The sequence below is a fragment of the Leiobunum rupestre genome, chromosome 10 (assembly GCF_980474605.1).
Source record: "Leiobunum rupestre chromosome 10, qqLeiRupe1.1.hap1, whole genome shotgun sequence".
Taxonomy (NCBI): domain Eukaryota; kingdom Metazoa; phylum Arthropoda; class Arachnida; order Opiliones; family Sclerosomatidae; genus Leiobunum; species Leiobunum rupestre.
The window spans coordinates 11,571,512-11,593,309 of record NC_143393.1 but is presented as its reverse complement, the minus strand read 5'-3'; the positions used below and the strand labels follow the sequence as shown (position 1 = coordinate 11,593,309).

At 36.0% G+C, this 21,798-nt stretch overlaps 4 protein-coding genes across 7 annotated transcripts; all 4 read left to right on the top strand.

Moving 5' to 3' along the window:
* The first annotated feature begins 569 nt into the window (after positions 1-569).
* LOC149923671 (high affinity cationic amino acid transporter 1-like) lies at positions 570-5,189 on the top strand. Its single transcript, XM_090161361.1, has 16 exons — positions 570-1,107; positions 1,174-1,310; positions 1,368-1,487; positions 1,548-1,676; positions 1,740-1,895; positions 1,953-2,092; positions 2,162-2,276; positions 2,341-2,563; positions 2,624-2,817; positions 2,891-2,939; positions 3,009-3,083; positions 3,233-3,408; positions 3,771-3,931; positions 4,002-4,033; positions 4,098-4,174; positions 4,250-5,189. The coding sequence occupies exons 2-16, from the start codon at positions 1,187-1,189 to the stop codon at positions 4,396-4,398; spliced, it is 1,920 nt and encodes a 639-aa protein (XP_090017487.1). The 5' UTR covers positions 570-1,107; positions 1,174-1,186; the 3' UTR covers positions 4,399-5,189.
* Positions 5,190-5,310: 121 nt separating this feature from the next.
* Positions 5,311-13,021, top strand: LOC149923670 (cilia- and flagella-associated protein 157-like). Its single transcript, XM_090161647.1, has 6 exons — positions 5,311-5,554; positions 6,723-6,994; positions 9,602-10,023; positions 12,493-12,609; positions 12,680-12,835; positions 12,902-13,021. The coding sequence occupies exons 1-6, from the start codon at positions 5,349-5,351 to the stop codon at positions 13,019-13,021; spliced, it is 1,293 nt and encodes a 430-aa protein (XP_090017773.1). The 5' UTR covers positions 5,311-5,348.
* Positions 13,022-13,236: 215 nt separating this feature from the next.
* On the top strand, positions 13,237-20,206 carry LOC149923668 (cationic amino acid transporter 2-like). Of its 4 annotated transcripts, none has more exons than XM_090161357.1 (14): positions 13,237-13,402; positions 15,450-15,629; positions 17,519-17,638; positions 17,707-17,835; positions 17,895-18,033; positions 18,096-18,112; positions 18,177-18,310; positions 18,373-18,490; positions 18,554-18,916; positions 18,980-19,082; positions 19,146-19,181; positions 19,247-19,443; positions 19,507-19,673; positions 19,733-20,206. In XM_090161357.1, exons 2-14 carry the CDS (start codon positions 15,512-15,514, stop codon positions 20,018-20,020), a joined length of 1,929 nt encoding a protein of 642 aa, XP_090017483.1. In that variant the 5' UTR covers positions 13,237-13,402; positions 15,450-15,511; the 3' UTR covers positions 20,021-20,206. The 4 variants fall into 4 exon arrangements, with proteins under 4 accessions (XP_090017483.1, XP_090017486.1, XP_090017485.1 ...); XM_090161360.1 differs by lacking the exon at positions 13,237-13,402 and adding an exon at positions 15,038-15,348; XM_090161359.1 differs by lacking the exon at positions 13,237-13,402 and adding an exon at positions 15,038-15,379.
* Positions 15,744-17,439, top strand: Orc2 (origin recognition complex subunit 2). Its single transcript, XM_090161362.1, has one exon. It carries the CDS (start codon positions 15,899-15,901, stop codon positions 17,384-17,386), a length of 1,488 nt encoding a protein of 495 aa, XP_090017488.1. The 5' UTR covers positions 15,744-15,898; the 3' UTR covers positions 17,387-17,439.
* Positions 20,207-21,798: the final 1,592 nt, after the last annotated feature.

The following is a 21,798-nucleotide window of genomic DNA, read 5'->3' as shown; positions in this document are numbered from 1 at the left end:
TTCGTTCAGTAACGCTTATCGGACATTGCAGTGTAATCATATTCTACTATACGGCGTTTCGCGGTTTTGACGCCCATCATAAAAACCAAAGAAGATTTGATTGTTTGGATGGCGTGACGTCACAGGTGTTGTTGGTAGATTTCAAAGCAACGGTGACTGTAAAGAAACCGTTCAACAACCAATAACGACACGATGTCATCAAACCAAAAATTTCCCAATATACACTTCATTATGAGCAATTTCGATAATGGGAAGTTCAGTAGCACGTGGTTACGTGTGCCCTAATTGACTGAAAGAAATCAAACAAAAGATCTTGAATTTCTTGATAGAAAAAATTAAACAAAGATCCATAATTTTATCAGAATTTTATCGTGCTGAAGGAGTACGCCCCATTATTACGTATCGCGAAAAACCAAACCAGTTAAACTTTTAATTTTATAATATTATATTAAATTTAAAAAAATAAGAATGTAATATTCTTATAAATTATCCGTACCCTATTTGAAGTTTTTACCACGCTCTTCTAAAATTAATTAAAATTATCAAGGCTATTTTTCCCGCCAGTTTATCGCAGTTGACATCATTACGTCACGTGTTCGGTTATGATCTTTCTACTTGAGGAAGAAACAGGTTTTTTTGACGTTTGGCATTACTGGGATTCATAACGTAAATTTCTAACCCATTTATTTTTAATTTCTGTTTTATCATTAACTTCATTATTATCGTACATTTCTAACTAGATAACTAAATAAATTACGCTATAAATATTACATTTAAATATGCACCAAGGCTTAAGTTACAAAATATGAACTTCGTTCTTTGACTTTTCTTATGGCCCGAATTAAGGGAACATAATTTGACGTTATCTTTGTTTACGAAGTCTCTAAGTTAACGTACTGTCGTCATATTATATCAGTAAGAAACCAGGAAAGAAATTATTTTTATCAACAGTCTATGACTTAATGACATTTATATCGTGAAAGTTCGACGACCAAAAAAGAAATTCACCTAAATTCTTATCTCCTTTCAAGAAAAAGGGAAACCTTATTTACTTTTTCTTCTTGCTCATTTTGACCTTCTAAGTTCCACATCAACTCGCAGGATCTGGTAAAAACTAGTTTGAAAATCGTAAAATGCAGGGAAGCTTTCCAAACTTTAACTTGATGTTTATAGTATTTTAAGGAATATGGCATCGTGGCGAAGTTTCGGTAGAGCACTTGTGAGAAAGAAACCGCTAACGGGAAATGATGCATCTGAGAATAAATCTGATCTAAAGCGATGTTTGAGCACTTTTGATTTAACTTTTCTAGGTAAGATTTTTTTGTCAATTTTTTGTTATCTTGTTTAACAAATTTTGATATATTTAGGAATTGGGAGTACTCTAGGGCTTGGCATGTATGTTATAGCAGGTCAAGTAGCTGCTAAATCATCAGGCCCAGCTGTAATAATTTCATTTTTAATAGCCGCTGTTGTGTCAGTTTTCTCTGGTATGTTCCTTTTGTGTACTTGTAGAAATTGTATATGTATTTGACGGTTTTCTGTTTTAGGTTTTTGCTACGCAGAGTTTGGGGGTCGAGTTCCAAAAGCTGGTTCTGCCTATATTTATAGTTACGTGACAGTCGGAGAGTTTGCAGCTTTTGTTATAGGCTGGAATCTCATATTAGAATATGTTATTGGTAACAAAATGCTTGATAAAAAATTAAGTTAAATATTTACGGCGTTATCATATTGATTTTTAGGAACTGCATCTGTTGCTCGAGGTTATAGCGACTATTTAGACTCTCTTATGGGCAGTCCTGTTAAAATCTTTTTAACAAAGTGGCTTCCAATTAATATTGAATATATTTCTGGATATCCAGATTTTTTATCTCTTGGAATAACTCTTCTTTTAACTGGTAATAAAATAATACATTCTAAACATTTAACTATTTAAGTTAACATAATATTTTCAGGTCTTCTTTCCTTCGGAGTAAGCGAGTCAACCAAGTTTAACAATGTATTTACGTGCATCAACCTTTTAGTCGTTCTTTACGTTGTTATATGTGGAAGCTTTAAAGCTGATATAAAAAATTGGCAAATACCCAGAGAAACAGTTAAGTTTATTTAAATCGTTAAATGATTTTATATTTTTAAGTTAATTATTAAAAATTTTAATATTTAGGTACCGGATGGCAAAGGAGTTGGTGGTTTTTTCCCCTTTGGAGTTTCTAGTATGTTGCAAGGTGCCGCCACTTGTTTTTACAGTTTCGTTGGCTTTGACTGTATAGCTACAAGTGGTATGTAAATACAGTTTGTAGGTTTTCTTTATAAATTTTATAATTTTTAAATAAAAAACTTTAGGAGAAGAAGCCAAAAATCCTCAAAAAGCTATTCCTATTAGTATAGTAATTTCATTAGCGACAGTTTTCTGCGCTTATTTTGGCATCTCTGCTATTCAAACATTAATGTGGCCTTATTACGACCAATATCAGCAAGCTCCTCTTCCATATGTATTTGACATGGTTGGTTGGCACAGTGCCAAATGGATTATTTCTATTGGAGCCTTAGCTGGTCTTTCAACTAGGTTAATACGCATTAATCCTCAATATGATTGCAATTGTTTAAGTATAATTTATTCTTTCAGTCTTCTCGGTGGCATGTTTCCACTCCCTCGTGTTATTTATGCCATGGCAAATGATGGCATTATTTTCCGATTCTTGGGAAAAGTTAATTCCCGTCTGGGAACTCCAATAATCGCCACTGTTCTGTCTGGATTTTTTGCAGGCGGAATGGCTATGATGTTTGAAGTCGATATTCTAAGCGAGATGATGAGCATAGGTTATTACTGTTATTTATTTTTTAATGTTCCACTTGGAAATAATGATTTACAAATATATTTTGTTTTCTTAAGGTACTCTTTTGGCTTATTCTTTGGTTGCCCTTTCAGTTCTTATATTACGGTAAATTCAACAGTGTGTTACGATATGATGTCAGTTCCCTTAGTATTTGTTGGTTGTTCATTTTTGTAGGTACAAAATACATGTGGAAACAGTTCCTATGCGTCTCCCTGTGAGGTCTTCCCCATCCACGTCTAGCAGTGACCCGTAAGCATCAATGACAACCTATTGTTCTGTTTTCCCCTATTATTTGTGCTTTACTTCTTTCTCGAAATCTTTCAATATAACTTTAGATATAATTTTTTCCGCGACATTACTTAAATTTTCATTTAATTATTATTTGCATTTCAATATAGTTATCAGTCATGTCCACCAGTACTTAGTGCTTCCGTCAATGTATCAGAAAGTATGATGATTTCAACCCAACAGTATACTCGTAAAGAGGCCTTACGACAAGTTTTTAACTTGGAGAAACATAAAGTTCCTACGCAATTGTCATCCAAAATTAGCACCTACTTAATTATTGCTATAGGTAAGTTTGAGAGTAGTGTCGGCTGATATCGTAAATTTAACCAATATTGGAGGTTCATTACCAATGCCTATACCTAATATAACTTACGGGTCGTGTGGGTAAAACACTTAAAACAATCACAGACCTGTAGCCAAAGATCAAAATTAACAGCGCCATCTGCCTTGCTTTTAAGAAAAATCTGTTTTAAAATATTTTTCAAATTGTAATCTGTTAAAATCAGTTATTTAGACGCTAACCAATCAATTGGGAAAATCACGATATCAGTAACCAATCACGATATCATATTGGTTTCAGCCTATCACTAGTATTTGTAAGTTGATTATTTATCTATTTAAAGAGTAATATTTGTTTTTTGTTCGTAGTTTTAAATTGCGTGGTTCTTGATGCCCTACTCGTATTTTTGGAGGATTACTTGTTAAATGTTTTTGTTATAGTACCAATCAGTATACTATTTTTGGTTTTAATAATATTAACGATAGCTCTGCAATTTCAACCCACAAACTTCACTGATTTACCATTTAAGGTAATTATTTATATTTAAAATCTTTGCGGGAATTATTTTTTAAATTAATTAACTATTATTCAAATTTTAGGCTCCAGGCATGCCTTATACTTCCATATTTAGGTACATAATTTTTTTAACAATTCAAAAATTGTACTATGCCTAAAATTTTTTCTTATATTTTTAGTGTTTTTGCTAACACTTACCTAATGTGTAAATTAAAAGTAGCCACTTGGATTCGTTTTTCGGTCTGGATGGCAATAGGTTATTATTTCATTCTGATGTTTAAAACTTAACTGCTTCTAGCAAAATACTAATGAATACATTTTTTTTCCAAAGGCTTTTTAATATATTTTGGCTACGGTATCTGGAATAGCTCCGAGAGATTAAACCAGCAACCCACTCCCGAGGTTTCCATTGATAGTAACGGTAGTGATACCGATGATTATACGTTCAAAAATGAGAAATCTCCTCTAGTCGCTAAATGATTTTATTCCAGGATGATAAATCTTAAGTAAGGTAGCCTCGGGCTCTTTACGATTAATACTTATTTTATCCAAATTAGAAATAAGTATCTTTTATAATTGTTTTAGTCGAAATTAGGAATATAATATTGGCTGTGATAAAATTAGGTTAATTTAAAATTATTTGATTGAACCAAACTTAAATAATGTTGGTAGGTTACTTGCACCACTCTTTAAATTAAGCTCTCTAAATTAAAAAAAATCTCAAACTAAATTATTTAACCTTTAACCTTTCCAATCTCACTAATAGATCTAATATTCTATTGAAATTAAAATGAACGGGAACAAATTAATTTGTTGAGGAGTCTGTCACATCAGAAGGTTAAATACTCCTAACCTTATTGTGTCAAATCTTTTTAAAATTACAACTCTTTATCAGATTGCACAAAATGGCATAGATTTTGTGTTTATTCGTATTATGTTTTGATTTTTAAGCCTTAAAATTAATTTTTAAGTGTTTAAATTCAATCCACTTTTAATTATGCTTGTCAATTAATTTAAATAAGTTTATTTATATACCATGGATATTATAAGAACCATCCCTACAAAAGATTAAATGTCATTCCACGTTATACATTTTTGTACTTGTATAAACGTTTTAGATAACATTTTACAAGCTACCTTTAACTATTTCAAAGGTATATTATTTTTCAAATGGTTTACAATCAAAATGTTGTAAATATTGTTAGTTCTTGTATTATAAATGTATACAAACTATTTTGTGACAAATAAATAAATATATATATGTACTTCAATGTGGTTCATTTAAATTTCCCGCGGTTTCTTTGGTTGCTAGGTGGAAACTAACGCGCTCTGATATAAACAAAGAAAAGTGCCTTTTCAGGAACTTCAAAAGCTGCAGTGGGCTTCCTTTTCAGAAAGTAGGAATATAGTCTACTTAATTTAAAATTACAATGCCGTTGACTTCTAAAACTAAAAAGAAGAAAAAGTCGAAAGATAAATCCTCGGAGAAGAAAAAAGGCGGCGCTAAGAAAACAGGAAAAGAAGCGATTCAGGAGAAGAATGGCCCCTTGAGTGGAGGGGAGGAAGAGGAATTAACTTACACTGAAAGAGCCTTGTTAGACATTAGAATTAAGAGTCTCGAGGATAAGTTGGAAAAGTAAGTCATATTCTACGTAAATATTTTTATCTAATGCAGCTATCATTCGATTTATAATGGGGCATTTAGGGCACGTCAACCAACTAGCTGTTATCAGAAGTAAATAATTTATCTCTTACTCATCGTTGTCAGGTCCCAAATCTTAAATTATAGTATCAAAGCCAGAAAATTATCGAATAGACGCCTCAAAAATAACGTAGGCACCGCCTCAATAAATCACCCTCCCAGGAAATCGCCAAGAAGTAATATTTCCGGCAGCCAGGACCTGCAAGTCACTGTTTATATGCACTCTTTTTCGCGGTATTTTCCTGGGTGCGTCCATGTTTTGTTTTCCCCCTTTCAGCCCCATCCTCCATTACGGATACCCAAAGAGTGGATGCTAGACTCCCCGCTGAGGGCAGAGGCAATGGCCGACGAGTGGGAGGCAAGTAAGAGGGGTAAAATAAAGGCGCGAAAAAGAGTGTATAGTGCTTGTTCAAATATTGAAATTTTTTACCTTTACGGCAGCTAGGAGCAACAAACACAAGGAAAACGCAGCTAGCCTTTAAACACGCTAACGAAGGGTTGTGTACGAATTTCATTGGACGAGCGTCACGAGCCTTTACGCTGAACGTTTTACGAGCGGGGGGGGGGGGGAAACAATTTCAGAATTTTCCCCTTCCGACGGCGGCAGCAGGCGCTAAAGCATCTAACCAATGAAAAATGTACACAAGAAAATCCACGACTTTTGACGGGTTGCGTTCTCCTTGTGTGGGGTGTTGTGTTTGTTGCTCCTAGACGGCAGCAACAAGCGTTCGCAATGGCGTTGCGTTTAAACCAGGTAGCTTTTTTGACATAGTAAGACTTGGCAAAAACACGACGTTCTGTTTACAGGTGAAAAATTTCCATTATTTCCACAAGCACTATGTAAATAGTACCTTGCGGGTCCTGCTCTGGGAAATATTAATTCTTATCGATTTCCTGGGAGGATGATTTATTTAAGCGCCTAATATTTACTACAAAATTATAGTCTACAACTGTATACGGACAGCTTTGATTACTCGTAAGTCGTTATATCGTGGTAGCACTTGATCATAGTTTGGCCGTGACTCACATATTTATTTTGGCGCAACTTCGAAGTTTCACCATGAAGGAAGTAGTAGTAGCTATATTCTTCACCACTTTTCAGTCGTGACAAAGAGATCCAAAAACTGAAACAGGAAACTGAAACCTATAAAATGGGATACGACGAAGAGGTCAAGGACAAGGAGGACACAGTCGCCTTCCTCAAACGAGCTTTGAGCGATCGAGCTGTGGAAATCAGCGAGTTACACGAAAGATTGATTGGAATTCAACAGGTACATCGGAAAGATATCGAGAAGCTGGATTACCGGTACAACCAGTTGCGAGTGGAGTACCAACAATGCAAAGATCGCCTCACTGAAGATAATATGTTGCTTAGTTAAGTATTGCCATAAGTTTATAATTACGTTCCACTTATACGTGCGTCAGGTTCATATCAGCCTTGTGTTAAACTTTTCTAAGAGCATTTTCTAGAAAGATCATGAATTTAATATGATTTCAGTATTTCTAACATTAGGACAACATGGGGCCTATTCTGTAAATATTCGAAATCCAATTTTCGATCGAAAACAAGATTTCGAACTTCGAGATCTCGACGAATGGTATTCGGTAAAGATTTCGAATATGCATAAATCAATGTAAATTGTCGAAGTCGATCTCGACATGGTATAGGGTATCGAGATCGAATTCTCATTCGATTTCTTACAGAATCGCCCCCCATATTACCAAGAACGTATATATGTATAAGAATGTTGAACCAAAGGCATCGCTTGGGCCATGATGCAATCGGTTTCAGAATAACTCCGCCCTAAAATCCGCGTGCATTAATATTTTAAAGTAATTATAATGTTCTTCGCGAAAGAAGTGTAGTGGTACCTAATTTCAGGTATTTGTATGGTTATAAAAGAGATAATCAGGTAAGCTAATAATATAATAACCATGACTAGGCTTAATGACGAGTTTTCGTCGAATGAGGGTAGCGAGGCGCGAGAGTTTTTCTCGTGAGTTTTCCCGCTTTAAGACACGCCCATTTCTACGAGCTTCATCACGGCCGTAAAAATCTTCCTTAGACATTGCAAGTGTATACCTATACAGGGTGTTAACTAAAAAACGATACAGAGGCAATTATTCAAAATGTGTTTTATTTAAGAATTTGAAATTTGCAGGTTACGTAGAGGGTGCAGGGGGACAAATATCAATGAAAATTTCAATGACCTTGAACCAGGTCTTCAAGGTCATTCAATTTTTATCTCGAGAACCATTAGGATTAGAAGAATGGTTCTAATTAGAAATGTGTTCTACGTTTAAATTTAAGTCTAAACAGCTTTGACCCGATCTAATTTGACCAATGGGAAGCCGAGAAATGTTAGGCCAAAAACCAAAAGGTCGTTAGTGGCATTCTAATCAAGACACGACATTTAATGGCTTATAAATCGAAAACTACCAAATCGAATGGATCAAAATTGTCGTGACACTCTAAACTGAGTGGGAGAGCTCGAAATTTGTAACTTATGATGACCTTGAAACTTTAGTTCAAGGTCATTAAAAATTTATATCGAGAAGCATTAGGATTAGGAAAATGGTTCCAATTAGGAAAATGTCCGCCAAAGTTTTTTAAGTCAAATTACCTTTTACCCGAGGTAAATAAACCAATAAAACCCCAAAATAAACGTTAATTAATTAATTTAAGACGTACCAAGTATTTTTTTAAAGTATAAGACCACAAAACTGAGTAGGCAACTTAGACGTAGATGTCTTAGCGTATTTTAATGCAATTCCCACCCGTAGTACCAGGGAAGCTCAGGCAGAATTGGGAAAGTTGATCTTCAGTTTTTTTTCATAATTTATTTATTTATTTATTTATTTAAATTATTTGTAAATAATTCTTACGTTTATTAGTTGCTTATTTATTTCAATTACTTGTTTCGTTTCTTTTGTGTTTAAAACATTTAAACTCAAAAACGTTAATAAAAATACTTGGTACGTGTTAAAACAATTAATTAACGTTTATTTTGGAGTTTTATTGGTTTATTTACCTCAGGTGAAAAGTAAGTTGACTTTAAAAACCTTGGCGGGCATTTTTCTAATTGGAACCATTCTCCTAATCTTAATGGTTCTCGAGAAAAAATTTGAATGACCTTGAACTAATGTTTCAAGGTCATCATAAGTTACAAATTTTGAACTCCCTCACTCAGTTTAGAGTGTCAAGGCAATTTTGATCCATTAGATCTGGTAGTTTTCGATTTATAAGCCGTTAAATGTCTTGTATTGATTAAAATACCACACACGACCTTACGGTTTTTGGTCTAACATTTCTCGGCTTCCCATTGGTCAAATTAGATCGGGTCAAAGCTGTTTAGACTTAAAATTAAACGTAAAACACATTTCTAATTGGAACCATTCTTCTAATCCTAATGGTTCTCGAGATAAAATTTGAATGACCTTGAAGACCTGGTTCAAGGTCATTGAAATTTCATTGTCATTTGTCCCCCTGCACCCTCTATGTAACCTGCAAATTTCAAATTCTTACATAAAACAAATTTTGAGTAATGGGCTCTGTATCGTTTTTTAGTTAACACCCTGTATAGTTAGATATTGATGGTCGAAATGAATACATTGTTGTTAGACCAGTGGCGGATTATGTTTCCCGCGAAGCAATAGCCGCAATATTATCATAAGGCACTTTGAAGTAAAAGTGGTTTTTTGAAACTTTTATTGCCCCCGAGACAACAAGGCCCTATTGGATAATCCACCACTGTCTTAGAACTAATAAGTGCGTTTTGGAGTTACGCGTGACCATTGGTTTTAAGTTGCTTATCTTTTTGTGTATGACGTCAATTCCATACAGGCTTTTCACACTTATAGAATATAATGAAAGATATATAGCTTTGAATTTCGAAGCATTGACTGTGGCTAAGGAATGGTAGAGCATGAACGTACGAAACTAACTTGTAGGTTACTAAAACAGATTCGCAATTCTTATAGATGGTAAACTATCGGCTTTGGAAGACTTTCGAGTTCAAAAGGAAGATATACTCAAGAAACTCGCCGACACGGAGGCGAAATTAGTCGAACGTGAGAGCTTCTACAAAGACGAATTAGACCGAATCGGGCGGGAAGTTTTGGAAGACAAAGAGCAGCTGGTTCAGGACGTGGTTCGACGCGTGGACAAATTGTCGTACGAATTCCGGAAGGCATCCAACGATCAAATGTCTTTTACGGTGAAGAAGACCATCGAAGAGAACGTTCAGTTGCACGTCCAGTTGAAGGATGCCGCTGAAAAGAGTTTGGCAGTGGTCCGCGAGAATCAAACGTTGAGTCGGACGCTCAAAAGGTACAAAGACGATTTGGCGATCTATAAAATGACGGAGGGAAAATTAGCCATTCAGTTCGAAGCCTTGACAAAGGTAATAGTCGCAATGCAAGGTAGCAGCGCCGCAACACGCGTTCGTGAAAGCCATTATGATTGCTCACTTTCTTAACCAATATGGCGTTACCAAACTATTTGAAAAGCGCGTGTTAAACGAATAATAGGTGGTATCTTTTCGCCTGTTGTCCAGGCTCCCCGCCAGCAATAGGCACAAGTAGGCACGTGCCTACGTTGAAAAAGTGTAGGCCTACTTTGGGGGCCTCTAAATTTTTGAAACGGTGCCTATTATAACCCTCAATATTTTTAGTTACTAGTTTATAAAATAAGATTTGATATTTCCATTTTTAGCCTACTGAGAGTAATATAACAGATTGGAAACGAAGAAAATCGAAAGTTAATTTTATCGAAATGTACTATAATTAGAGTACGGTTGGCAACGCTGTCCGTGATTATAGATTTTCCCCTTGAAAAAACTTTTTCTTTTGAATTGACTGATAAGAGATGGTGACGCCGGGAGGGGGAAATACGTCATGCTAGGCCGCAAAGTGCAGGGACACCTGTCTTTTTGCCTCGGTGTCAGTGAGAAGCTACAATACACACAACAAAGACATTTAGTTTCTTGGAATTTGACGACGTCAGTGAAGAGGACCGGAAGGGGGGATTGCCAAAACTGGGTGTTGTTAGTAGTCAGAAAGGCGCAATGGAACGTTTTTTGAAATCGTCAGGCAAGAGTCATAATGATAGTCCCGGGGAAAGCTTGGGAAATAAAGAGGGTTTAGAATTCGAAGGTGGTAATATTTCTCAGGTTCTTCCAAACGTCAGTTCTGCTTTAGACATTGCACTAAGTAATGAAGCCGAAATTATTAGAAACCCTACTATATCTGCCGATGTGCAAGATTTAACTAATTTAACAGAAGTGCGCTTACATGAATTGGATATTAGTTTAGATAAAGATTGCCTTCCAGTTCAGCCTAAACTCAGTCCTTTTCCTAAAACTTTAATGTGTGGTAAAAATCGTGGTTTCATTTCTTCTTGGTACGACAAATATCGAATGCTTGAAAAGAAAATGTCCTGATTTGAAAGCGAAATGCGAGAGTATGCCCAATAATGCAAAATATATTCACAGCACTGTACAAAATGAAATAATTGACATTTGTGCAAATTTAGTAAGGAAAATGATTGTCGAAGAGGTCATCGAATCCGGTGGGTTTTACTCTGTAATTGCCGATGAAACCCGAGACAATGCAGGGGTGGCGCAGCTAAGCGTTTGTATTCGATATACTAGAATAGAAATAGGTGTCGAAGAAAGATTTCTAGGTTTCACTGATTTACATTTATCAGCTTGGCAATTATAAATCTTTTGACAGAGGGTGGTTTAAAACTGGAGAATTGCGTTGGACAAACATATGACGGGGCAAGTGTAATGAGCGGACACGTAAAAGGAGTGAGGGTGAAAGTAGAAGAGGCAGTAGGCGGACATTGTCCGTACGTGCATTGCTACGCGCACCGCTTAAATTTAGTTTTAGTTGACTGTTGCTCCAAAATATTGGCAGTTAGGGAACTACTTGGTTTGGTTCAGGCCATATACAATTTTCAAAGCAATTCGGTTATTAGAAGCGAATATTTTGAAAACTCCCAAAAAGATCTGGGCTATGAGATACTTAAAATGCCACAAAGCTGCGACACTCGGTGGTGGAGTAAAAAAAAAGTGTTAGTTATTTTAGAAATAGACTCGATTCCGTAGTTTTAACGTTAGAGTGTTGTCAGACTAAAAGTGTACCTTTTTTATAACCCTAAAACGGTTTATTCGCCTGTTTCGGGGATGATAATTACTCATAAACTATTCGCTTATTCCGGAGTATTAGGGCTACTCTTTTTACTACTTCTGGGGGTGTAAAAAGAGTAAATCGGATTTTGTCGCCTGCTAGCCAGAATTTATCTGCTAAATGGTCACAGCAAATATGATATAAACCTCGTACCCTAGATTCGAAATCTCCGTTTCGCGCGTAGTCAATAGCGTTTGCCCACTGCCTACCGGAACTCCGAAAAAATTGGCTCCCTAATTACCATGGTAACCAACTATAGATAAGACCACGGCCAATTTTGATGACGCGTGGTTGGACGAGCAGTGCGTTATTATAGTTGGCTGTTATAGGAATATGGCATAATGGCAGATGGCAGCGACCGATAAAGGCCGACTTTTCGGAAGTCACGTGCCGGAAGTGGGTAAATGATTCGATACAAATCCTTCAATCAGAAAGCTCTCAGAATTCGAATCTAGGGTACGACGTTTATATTATCTTTGGTCACAGGCAGCCATTCTGTGAAAATGTTTTTACACTGACTCGAACCCAGAACAGCCGAAAAGAAACCACCTAATATCAAAACGAGAGGCGAAAATTCGCTGAAGAGAAAAAATCTAAATGGCTAGATGGCGACTTGTTTATTCCTCTGGAAATAAACATTTGCGGATAATCTTGAATGACGCATTGGTTCCTTTTTACAGGCCTTTAAGCTACTTAGCGTTAAATGCGAGAGTCAGAAGCGGGAATTAGACCATTTGAACACTTTGGAGTATCGTTTGATGACGGCCGAAGAGGAGAACGGATTATTTAAAAATAAGGCGAGAGTACAACGATCAGATAAAGAAAAGTTGAAATCCCTGACACAACCGTATCGTCACTCTTTAATAGATACAAGCTTCGGAAGAGGAATTTGAACTAACTAGGATCGAACTGAGTCGAGTTAAATGCGATCTGGATAAAACTAGCGGGAATTTAAGCGAAGAAAAACATTGTAATGATAAATTATCGAGTATTTTGAACCAATCCGCCAATGTAATTCAAGAAGTAAGCGATAGAGCTTCGTCTCTTTAAAAACGTCGACATTCTAATCAATTTCAATCTTCTTAATAGATATTAAGCGCCAAGGACAATCAATACAGCAACGCCGATCTTTTGCCGACTCTTCTGGAAATTTTAATTCAGAAAGATTTTATGTCGGTTCGACGCGAGAATCCATTGTTGAACAGTTGATCCTCAATAAAAACACCCACTCTTTAAATTTAAAACTGTATTATCGGACCTTTACGGATTTAATAAGTACTATTTGTCACTAAGCCGGCGAAGTAACAAACGAATAGGCTCTTTATCTAATCCAAACACGATCCCACGCCTCTTCCTAAACCAAACAACAACACGTTTTTTTACGGTTAGGAGATTTCGTCATCCCACCGGTGAACGAACAGACGTGGACGGGGAAGGGACAAAAATAACATCACATCGAAGAAGAGCTTCGGAGAATACGGATCCCTCTCCGATCCTCTCTTCCGTATTCCTTTTAAAAACGCGATTTGGTTGGCAGGGTAGTTAACCCTCCTTCTAAACCGAGCGACTTATCGTCCATTCTCCTAATCGGTGAGTTTTCAAATACATGGTTTTAAATTTCATTTAACTAGATTTACACTGATTAAAACCAATTTAGGAAACTCTAATCGTCAAATTGTAACTCGTGGTATTTGACGTAGAATAACATTAAAATGGGTGTGGAAAAAGGGGAATATTAGTCGTGTTTTCAGTCGATGTCCTTGAGGGTAAAACAAAATTTCGTATTTTTAAGTATTCGTGCATTCGTGCTTAGAATATCAATTTTGTCCGTGATAAAGACCACGTGTTAGTCAGAATGTCTCGACGCGACGCAAAAATTCGTCAGTTATTTCGTTAATTTCAACGAGGAATATTTCGCGTTACTCTCGATTTGACCCCCATTTTCGAAGTACTTCTTTCTATCGCATGCGGGCTCATGCTCTTCGTTGTTTCTTGGCACTGAAAACTATTGTAGGTAAGCGTTTCGTGAGGCATGAAGTCGGTACCTAGAGGTTGGGGCCCTACAAAGGGGTGAAGGACTGTATTACAACGTTGAACAGTGGTAAAACAAAACACCTGTCTTGTTGTGTTTTAAAATTTTTCAAAAGAACGCTGCGGCCGGGATATAAACTCGTTTTAAACCCGTTTTAACAAAAAATATTATTCCTCAAAATGAAATAATTAAACAGCCAGCTGTGGTTATTATTTGGTTTCGCTAACAAGTTAAAGGAACTATAGGAACGCCTTTACTTTCTCATGATGGGCAATTACACCTCCCTAATGGTATTCGCTGGAAACATGTATTTTTGCAGGCTCCAGCTGATTTTACAAAATAAATTTCGCAAGTAAATATAGTGTGAGTCGAAATACATTATAAATTGGTTAACTTAACTTTTAGATAGGGAAAATGTGGATTATTTTTAACTAAATATCCCAACGCAGTTTAATTTCTACATTTTACATCTTTAGTCGTGGTAATACCGGCGGTAAATGTTAAGTCGTTATGTGGTGTTCACACAGTGGCGTAGCTAGGGGGGGTGGTCCGCCCCAGTTGCCACCCGTTTGGGCGTGTTTTGGGGGTGACACCCGACCGTGAATAAAAGTAAAAACTTACACAAACTAGATACTAGTAAGTAGCACACCATGATATCCGCCCCGGGTGTCACCCATGCTAGCTACGCCACTGTGTTAACATCCATGGTTTGGCAAGAAAATCGCGTCTATTGGATATATTTCTCTCGTACGAGATATACTAAACACATCTGTTAAAACCTTATTAGGAAATAAAACAGTAAAGCTCTGTTTTATTCCGGTACAGGATACACGGAATTGTTTTCCCCGTAAATGATATCGTAAAAGAGAGTTCTTTCAAGCTCTTGTGCAAACAATTTCGCGGATAATTGATAGTCTTTTTCTTTGTTGGGGATGCCGCGATAAGAGACTTCTGGCTTTACGCCTTTCATTGTGTCATGAAATTATTAACTTAAAATGCCGTACTTGTGTTTTGAGAAGGAGAAAAACCTAGTCGGTAATGTATGGGAATATTGCTGATTTGCGCCCGAGCCTCGACATTATTCCACTTCATTTTTTTTTCTTTTAGATTAGATTAAAACCAACCAGAATATTCAAGAAAATTTCAAAAAATTCCACGACTTCGTCATTTGATAGTACGGCTTTCGCGTTTCGAATTGATGTTGTTGGAATTAGAGAGAAAGATTTATTCGGTTCCCTCTTAGAGTTACTTGCACCGTTATATCGCAATAATTTCCGTATAACCCCAGACTCGTACAAGATGGTTGGAAATATATGACCGATTAAGAGGTGTTTTATTGCAATATTAGCTCAAATTCTTATCGTCCTCGCCCTTAAAGCGAGAAAAACCTTGTAAATCGCGCAGTATCCAAGGTCGATGTAATGTATCGTGGAAAATTGAGTTCAATATATTCCCGTTTTATTGTCGCGTCGAGTGCTAGAATAACACGGACAAAATTTGCCAAGTAACACACTTTTTACGTGTTAAGGGATTAAGTAATTTATATGGTGACAAAGTAAACAGCTGATTATTGTCTATAATGATACGACTCGTTATAATTTGCAGGTTTCAGTTACTAGGTGGATTGATATTTTCGAGCTCATTTTCATTCACAATTTGATAACAAAATGAGGTTGTTTCGAAATTTCTTCGGTGCTTTAATAAGAAAGCAGAGCATAGAGTTGGATGGGGCTTCGGAATCGCAATTGAAAAGATGTTTATCAACGTACGACTTAACTTTACTCGGTAAATATACTATTTTATTGTTATGAGTGTTAATCAATGATTTTAAGTTAAATTCAAAAATAATTTAAAATGTTTGGTTCTTAGTTTTTGCTGTTTGAATTTCCTTCCTTACTTAATAATTCCGTTAGTGGCGTGACGAAACTTTGAGAAATATTTAATTTCGTCTGCTCCAAAAAGTTTAAGCAATCGAGTTATTCGAGCAAGGATATTCGAGTAACTATTTCTTTGTTAATAATTCTTTAACTTTAATACTGTAGTATATTTAAATTATGTCGGGTGAAACAAATGAAAGAAGAAAAAGTACGCGTCTTCAAACCAAAACACCCGTTAACTACAATTTGGAGAATAAACCATCTTTACTTCGAGAGACAAGGCTTAAAAATGATAGTGTTTCGAAAAAAAGCAGCAGCAGATCTATTCGAAGTCGGGCTACTGAATCGAATGGAAATTCGTTGAAAGCGAGTACAACTTTATCTGTTGATAATATTAGCATTGACGAAGAAATAAATGAACTTGACCATGACAGTGAAGTGAATGAAGAACAAAATGAAGCCCTTCCCAAAAGACATACAAGTCCTTGTAAAACATATATCACAGAACTTGGTTCTCAAAAGGCTAATATAAAGCCAAGTAAAACTCTATTAAAAGATTACTCTGAAGAGGAATCTAGTAGCAGTGACTACGAAGATGTTAAAGTTTCTGAAAATGATTTGGATTATGGTATCCCTGTACAATACAGCACTAAATATTTCGTTGAACAATGCATTCTAAATAGCAACAAAAATAAAGCTGTTATCTCTAATCCAACTTCAGTTAAAGGAAAAATGGAGAAAATAGATTTTGAAGAAGTACAAGAACTTTTAAAATGTCAAGAAGATAGTCACGTAGAGGAAAAGAAGAAACTGTTTAAAAAACATTGTCAACTCTTTGAGAGATGGAGAGATCTTTTAGTTGATAATTTCAATATATTATTATACGGAGTAGGTTCTAAGAAGGCTCTTTTAGATGAATTTACTAGCAAGTTGGATGAGGAATTGAGAGTTGTAGTACATGGATTTTTTCCTAGTTTATCAATTAAGGAAGTTTTAAATTCCATCACTGTTGAAGCTTTAGATCACAATGGAACATTTCCAAGTTTTATGGAGCATTGCGCTTTCATTAATCAATATTTGGAAGAGAAAGGAATGGAACTCTACTTAATAATACACAATATTGATGGACATTCTTTTGCCAATGATAAGACCATTTCCATTTTGGGACACTTAGCCAAGTGTGATCGCATTCATATTATAGCTACTGTTGATCACGTTAATTCAGCCCTTTTATTTGACACAAACAAAATAAGTATTTTCAAATGGTTGTGGTTTGAAACTCACACTTTTGAAACATATCGCATTGAAACGTCTTATGAAAATTCTCTGCAAGGTCAACAGACAGAAACCCTCGCTATTAGCTCTTTAAGACACGTCTACCTCAGTTTAACACCTAATGCTCAAGGAATATTTCAGCTACTTGCCAAATCTCAACTGGAAAAGTGTAATGAAGCTGGTTTTTTGGGACTTTCATTTGGGGAACTTTTCCGTCAATGTCGTGAGGCGTTTCTAGTCAACAGTGACTTAACTCTAAGAACCCAATTAATAGAATTTAAAGACCACAATATGTTAAAAATGAGAAAAGCTGCCGAAGGTTTAGAATATTTGTTTATTCCAGTTAATTCATCCACTTTGTCGCAGTTTTTAGAAGAAGTCAATTGTTAATTTTGTAATTTTTATATAAACTTTTAATAAATGTCAAAATATTTTCCCAGTAACATTGTGTAGAGATTTTATTTAAAATAAATTTTCCCTACAGACATTTTGTTAAATGGTTTTAATGTTTACTTTACTTAGGAATTGGGAGCACTTTGGGACTTGGAATCTACGTAATTGCAGGGCAAGTAGCCAGTACAAAAGCAGGTCCTGCGGTTATTGTTAGTTTTTTCATTGCAGCTGTAGCATCCGTTTTTGCAGGTTAATTTTAATCTTATTTCTAATTGCTTTTAGAATGTAGCAATTAAAATATTTTATTTATATTACAGGATTATGTTACGCTGAATTTGGAGCACGTGTGCCTAGGGCTGGTTCAGCATATATTTATAGTTATGTAACGGTTGGGGAACTTATGGCATTCATTATTGGCTGGAATCTTATCCTGGAATATGTTATAGGTACATTGCCCGTCCAAAATTCGTTAGTGTGAATATTTAACCTTATTTTTTAATTTTAGGAGCTGCCTCGGTTGCTCGGGGCTATAGCGCATACATAGACTCTCTCGCTGATAATGAAGTGGAGAGATATTTAACAGAGAAAATGCCAATAAATTTGAATAACATTTCAAAATTTCCAGATTTCCTCGCATTTGGAATGTAGGTAGAAAATTAATTTAGTATTCTTGATACTTTTTTAATGTATGAGGATTTTTTTACAGCATAATGGTTTTAACATGTAAGATTGAAATTTTCACTAATTAGTTTTTATGCAGTAATTTAATACAAATTTAATTTATTAGTTACATTATGTTTGGGTGTGCAGTTATCTTCCAAATTCAACAATGTTTTCACCGCTGTTAATCTCTTGATTGTTGTTTATGTCGTAATATGTGGCTTATTCAAGTCAGATATCCAAAATTGGCAATTAACCAATGTATGACATTAAAAATGGAGCGTATTACATTTATTAAAATCTTTATTCGAATACATTTTAAGGTTAAAGAGAAAGGTGGTGGTGAAGGTGGTTTCATGCCTTATGGTCTATCTGGTATGATGTCGGGAGCAGCTACTTGCTTTTACGCCTTCATTGGATTTGATGTGATTGCAACAACCGGTAATTACTACTAATAGCTCTAAGAACTTTATAATATTTTAACACGTTTCCTATAAAATCAAGGTGAAGAAGTTAAAAATCCACAAAAATCAATACCAATCAGTATTGTTCTGTCACTATTGTTTGTATTTTTGGCGTATTTTGGGGTGTCATCGGTTCAAACCTTGATGTGGCCCTATTATGACCAAAACAATAATGCTCCACTTCCATATGTATTTAAGAAAGTTGGATACAGTGTGGCGGAAATGGTTATTTCTGTTGGAGCACTCGCAGGACTTTCGACCAGTCTTCTGTGCGCTATGTTCCCATTGCCTAGGATATTTTACGCAATGGGCTCCGACGGTTTAATTTACAGATTTCTTGCAAATATTAACCCTAGAACCCAAACTCCCATTATTGCTACTGTATTTTCTGGCCTTTTTGCTGGTGAGTTTAAAATTGAGTATCCCTCTCTTTTTTGTTTAATGGAAGTAACATTTTCCTTTCCAGGCGTTATGGCAATGATTTTTAACGTAGCAGAGCTCGCTGACATGATGTCCATAGGAACTTTGTTGGCCTATTCTTTAGTTGCACTATCCGTTCTCATCTTAAGGTACAGAAGTTCTTAATTAAAGTTCTTAATTTTAAGAATTTTGTTAATTAATGTATTTGAAAGGTACAAGTATGATGGTGTGACCAGCTCAGGAATAAGGTAAAATACTATGATGTGTTTTGAACTTCAGAAAAACGGAATATTTATAATAGTTGAATTTGCAGCGTAGCTTCTTCAGACACTAATTTGATTGGGTCTAAGACCACAATTAGTGGAAACTCTGAAATGACAATTTGCAGTACGAACCTAGCTCAGAAGCCATCCGTCAGGGATATCATTCGGCAGCTTGTAAACTGGGACGATTTGAAACAACCCAGTTCATTGTCATCCAATTTAAGCATCTACCTAATAGTTATTACAAGTAAATTTGGCCCATTTGAATCCGATTCTCCAAGTTTTTTGTATTTATTATTTTAATTTTCAGGTTTGTTATTAGTAATATTTGATGGGCTGCTTACATATACTTTGGATAAAATCATTAACTTGGATAAATCTTTTATTGTATTAATTGCCATAGTCTTCGCAGCAATATTGACCCTTATATTCTGTCTTTGTAGACAGCCTTCGTCCACCGTTTTGCTTTCATTTAAGGTAGGCTATTTTTAAATTTTTAATGTATGAATCATAATTAACATTATTTTATTTTGAAGGTTCCTTTGGTTCCCTTCATTCCCTATTTAAGTATAGGTATCAACATGTACCTCATGTTTCAGCTTAGTGAGATTACGTGGATACGTTTCTCAGCTTGGATGGCTGTTGGTTTAACAATATACTTCACATATGGTTTGTGGCATAGTTCTTTGAGATCCTCTCAAATACCAACAGAAGTCAAATCGTACACAAATGAAGTTCAACTTGAAAATAAAGAGATTGGTGTATCGTGCATTAGCAGTGCAAAATTAGACAAAAATGACTCTAGAGACTTTACGCAACTTTGATTACTTTTATATGAAATTTTATGTTTTTGGGAGCAAATTTATTGGTGCATAAAACGTCTTTGCACTGTAGCATAAGAATTATTTTGTTGGTTTCAACTTGATTTTTTTTTTGTAAAGAATACAATTGTGTGTCAGATATTTTTAAACAAGTCTATAGAATAGGCTGTTAGTGTTCATTTTAAATACTAGGCGATTTATATTTTAATTTTAATAAATACGAAACTGTATTTGGTTGAACCATACTTTTATTTCATTTCGTTTTTGGTAGTGGAAAATTTTTCAGGGCTATAACCCTAATCACTCAGTCATAAACAGCTACCTTGAACCTCTATGTGGTGGAGGGGCAACTCTTCATGCTGGCCAACTAAGGCTCTGCTTCTTACTTAAGTCAAGGTGTAAGGTATCCTGCTGAGCGCTGAATGGGAAGCGAAAATATGGTATCTCTAAATATCCCCTTGGGGAGCCAGGCAAAGTGCCATTGTAACTAGCGTTCCACCTGCGGAGGAGGACTACCGGATGGTGACCGTCTACTTCCCTCCTTACTCGTGGGATTTCTTATTTATTCTGTACAAAATAAACAAAGCATTGAGCAAGAGGGTCTGCATCCAGCAGTACCCGGCTCGATGGGTTGTCTGGGTCATCCTTGGATGGTACCCGACCCTCTAAAACAGCGCCGTATGGCTTACCAAGTGGGCGGTTCATTCACCTTTGGGTGACAAAGTAACCCTTGCACTCAAGAGGCTCAGGTCAAAGGACTCCGATCCTTCCCCTGGGTCTTCCCCATCTGCACCCAAAAAGCTTGGGGAGCATTTGCTCCCTATGTCCTATAGCGACGCAATTACCCCTGTAGCAAATCGGAGTCGGGCCGACGTCGGCGGGAACCGCAATTCGCGGAGTCGGGTGGACGTTGGCACACTGCACTATTTAGGGTCGAAATGTCCTACTTGATTTAGGGTCGGCCCGACGTCGTATGTTCGACTTCTGCCGACTTTAAATGTTCGTCGTATGCACTCCGAAACATCGGTGGGCCGGTATGGCAAAGTAGGGTCGGGCCGACGTCGACGATCAAGATAAATACCCAAAATTACCGACGTCATCCCGACTAAGAATGTACTGTATAATTACGTCGAAACGACGTCGGCCCGACACCGTCAGATAGTCGGGCCGACTTCCTTTTTGATATTTTATATGATTGAAAATGACAACGTAAAGTCATAAATATAGCTATATAAATAGCTATATACATGTATGTAATTGGTGATGTCCCATGAACGGGAGTGAAGCAATGAATTTATTTCCGTTCTATAGTTTCTTGGGGCTTAGTAAAACTAACTATTAAATCTTCATTGAAAATATCTTACTCTAACATATTTAGCTATATGTATATAACCTACTTGAGTTGAGAGATTTTTTAAAAAGGAAACATTCTCAGATTGAATATACGATCTTTTTCGAAAAAATATAATACAGAATAGATGTTATTTTAAAAATGTTTCAATTTGTTTTATTAAATCGCAAAAGTTTCACAGTTTTGAGGATTAATTGGCAAATAAAATGTCAGATATAAGTCGACCGTTGGTTGGGCTATAAATGTGTAATGTCTTTTTTAAAGTCACGACAGCTATAACAATTCAAGGTCGGCGTTCTTATTCTAAATAATTCCAATGCTTAGTCGGCAAGTGGTCCAAAATGTTGAGTCGCCATACCGACTTTAAAACGACCAAAAACGTTTTTACAAGGTAGCTATTATCTCACAAACCTTTAGGACTTTTAGAGTC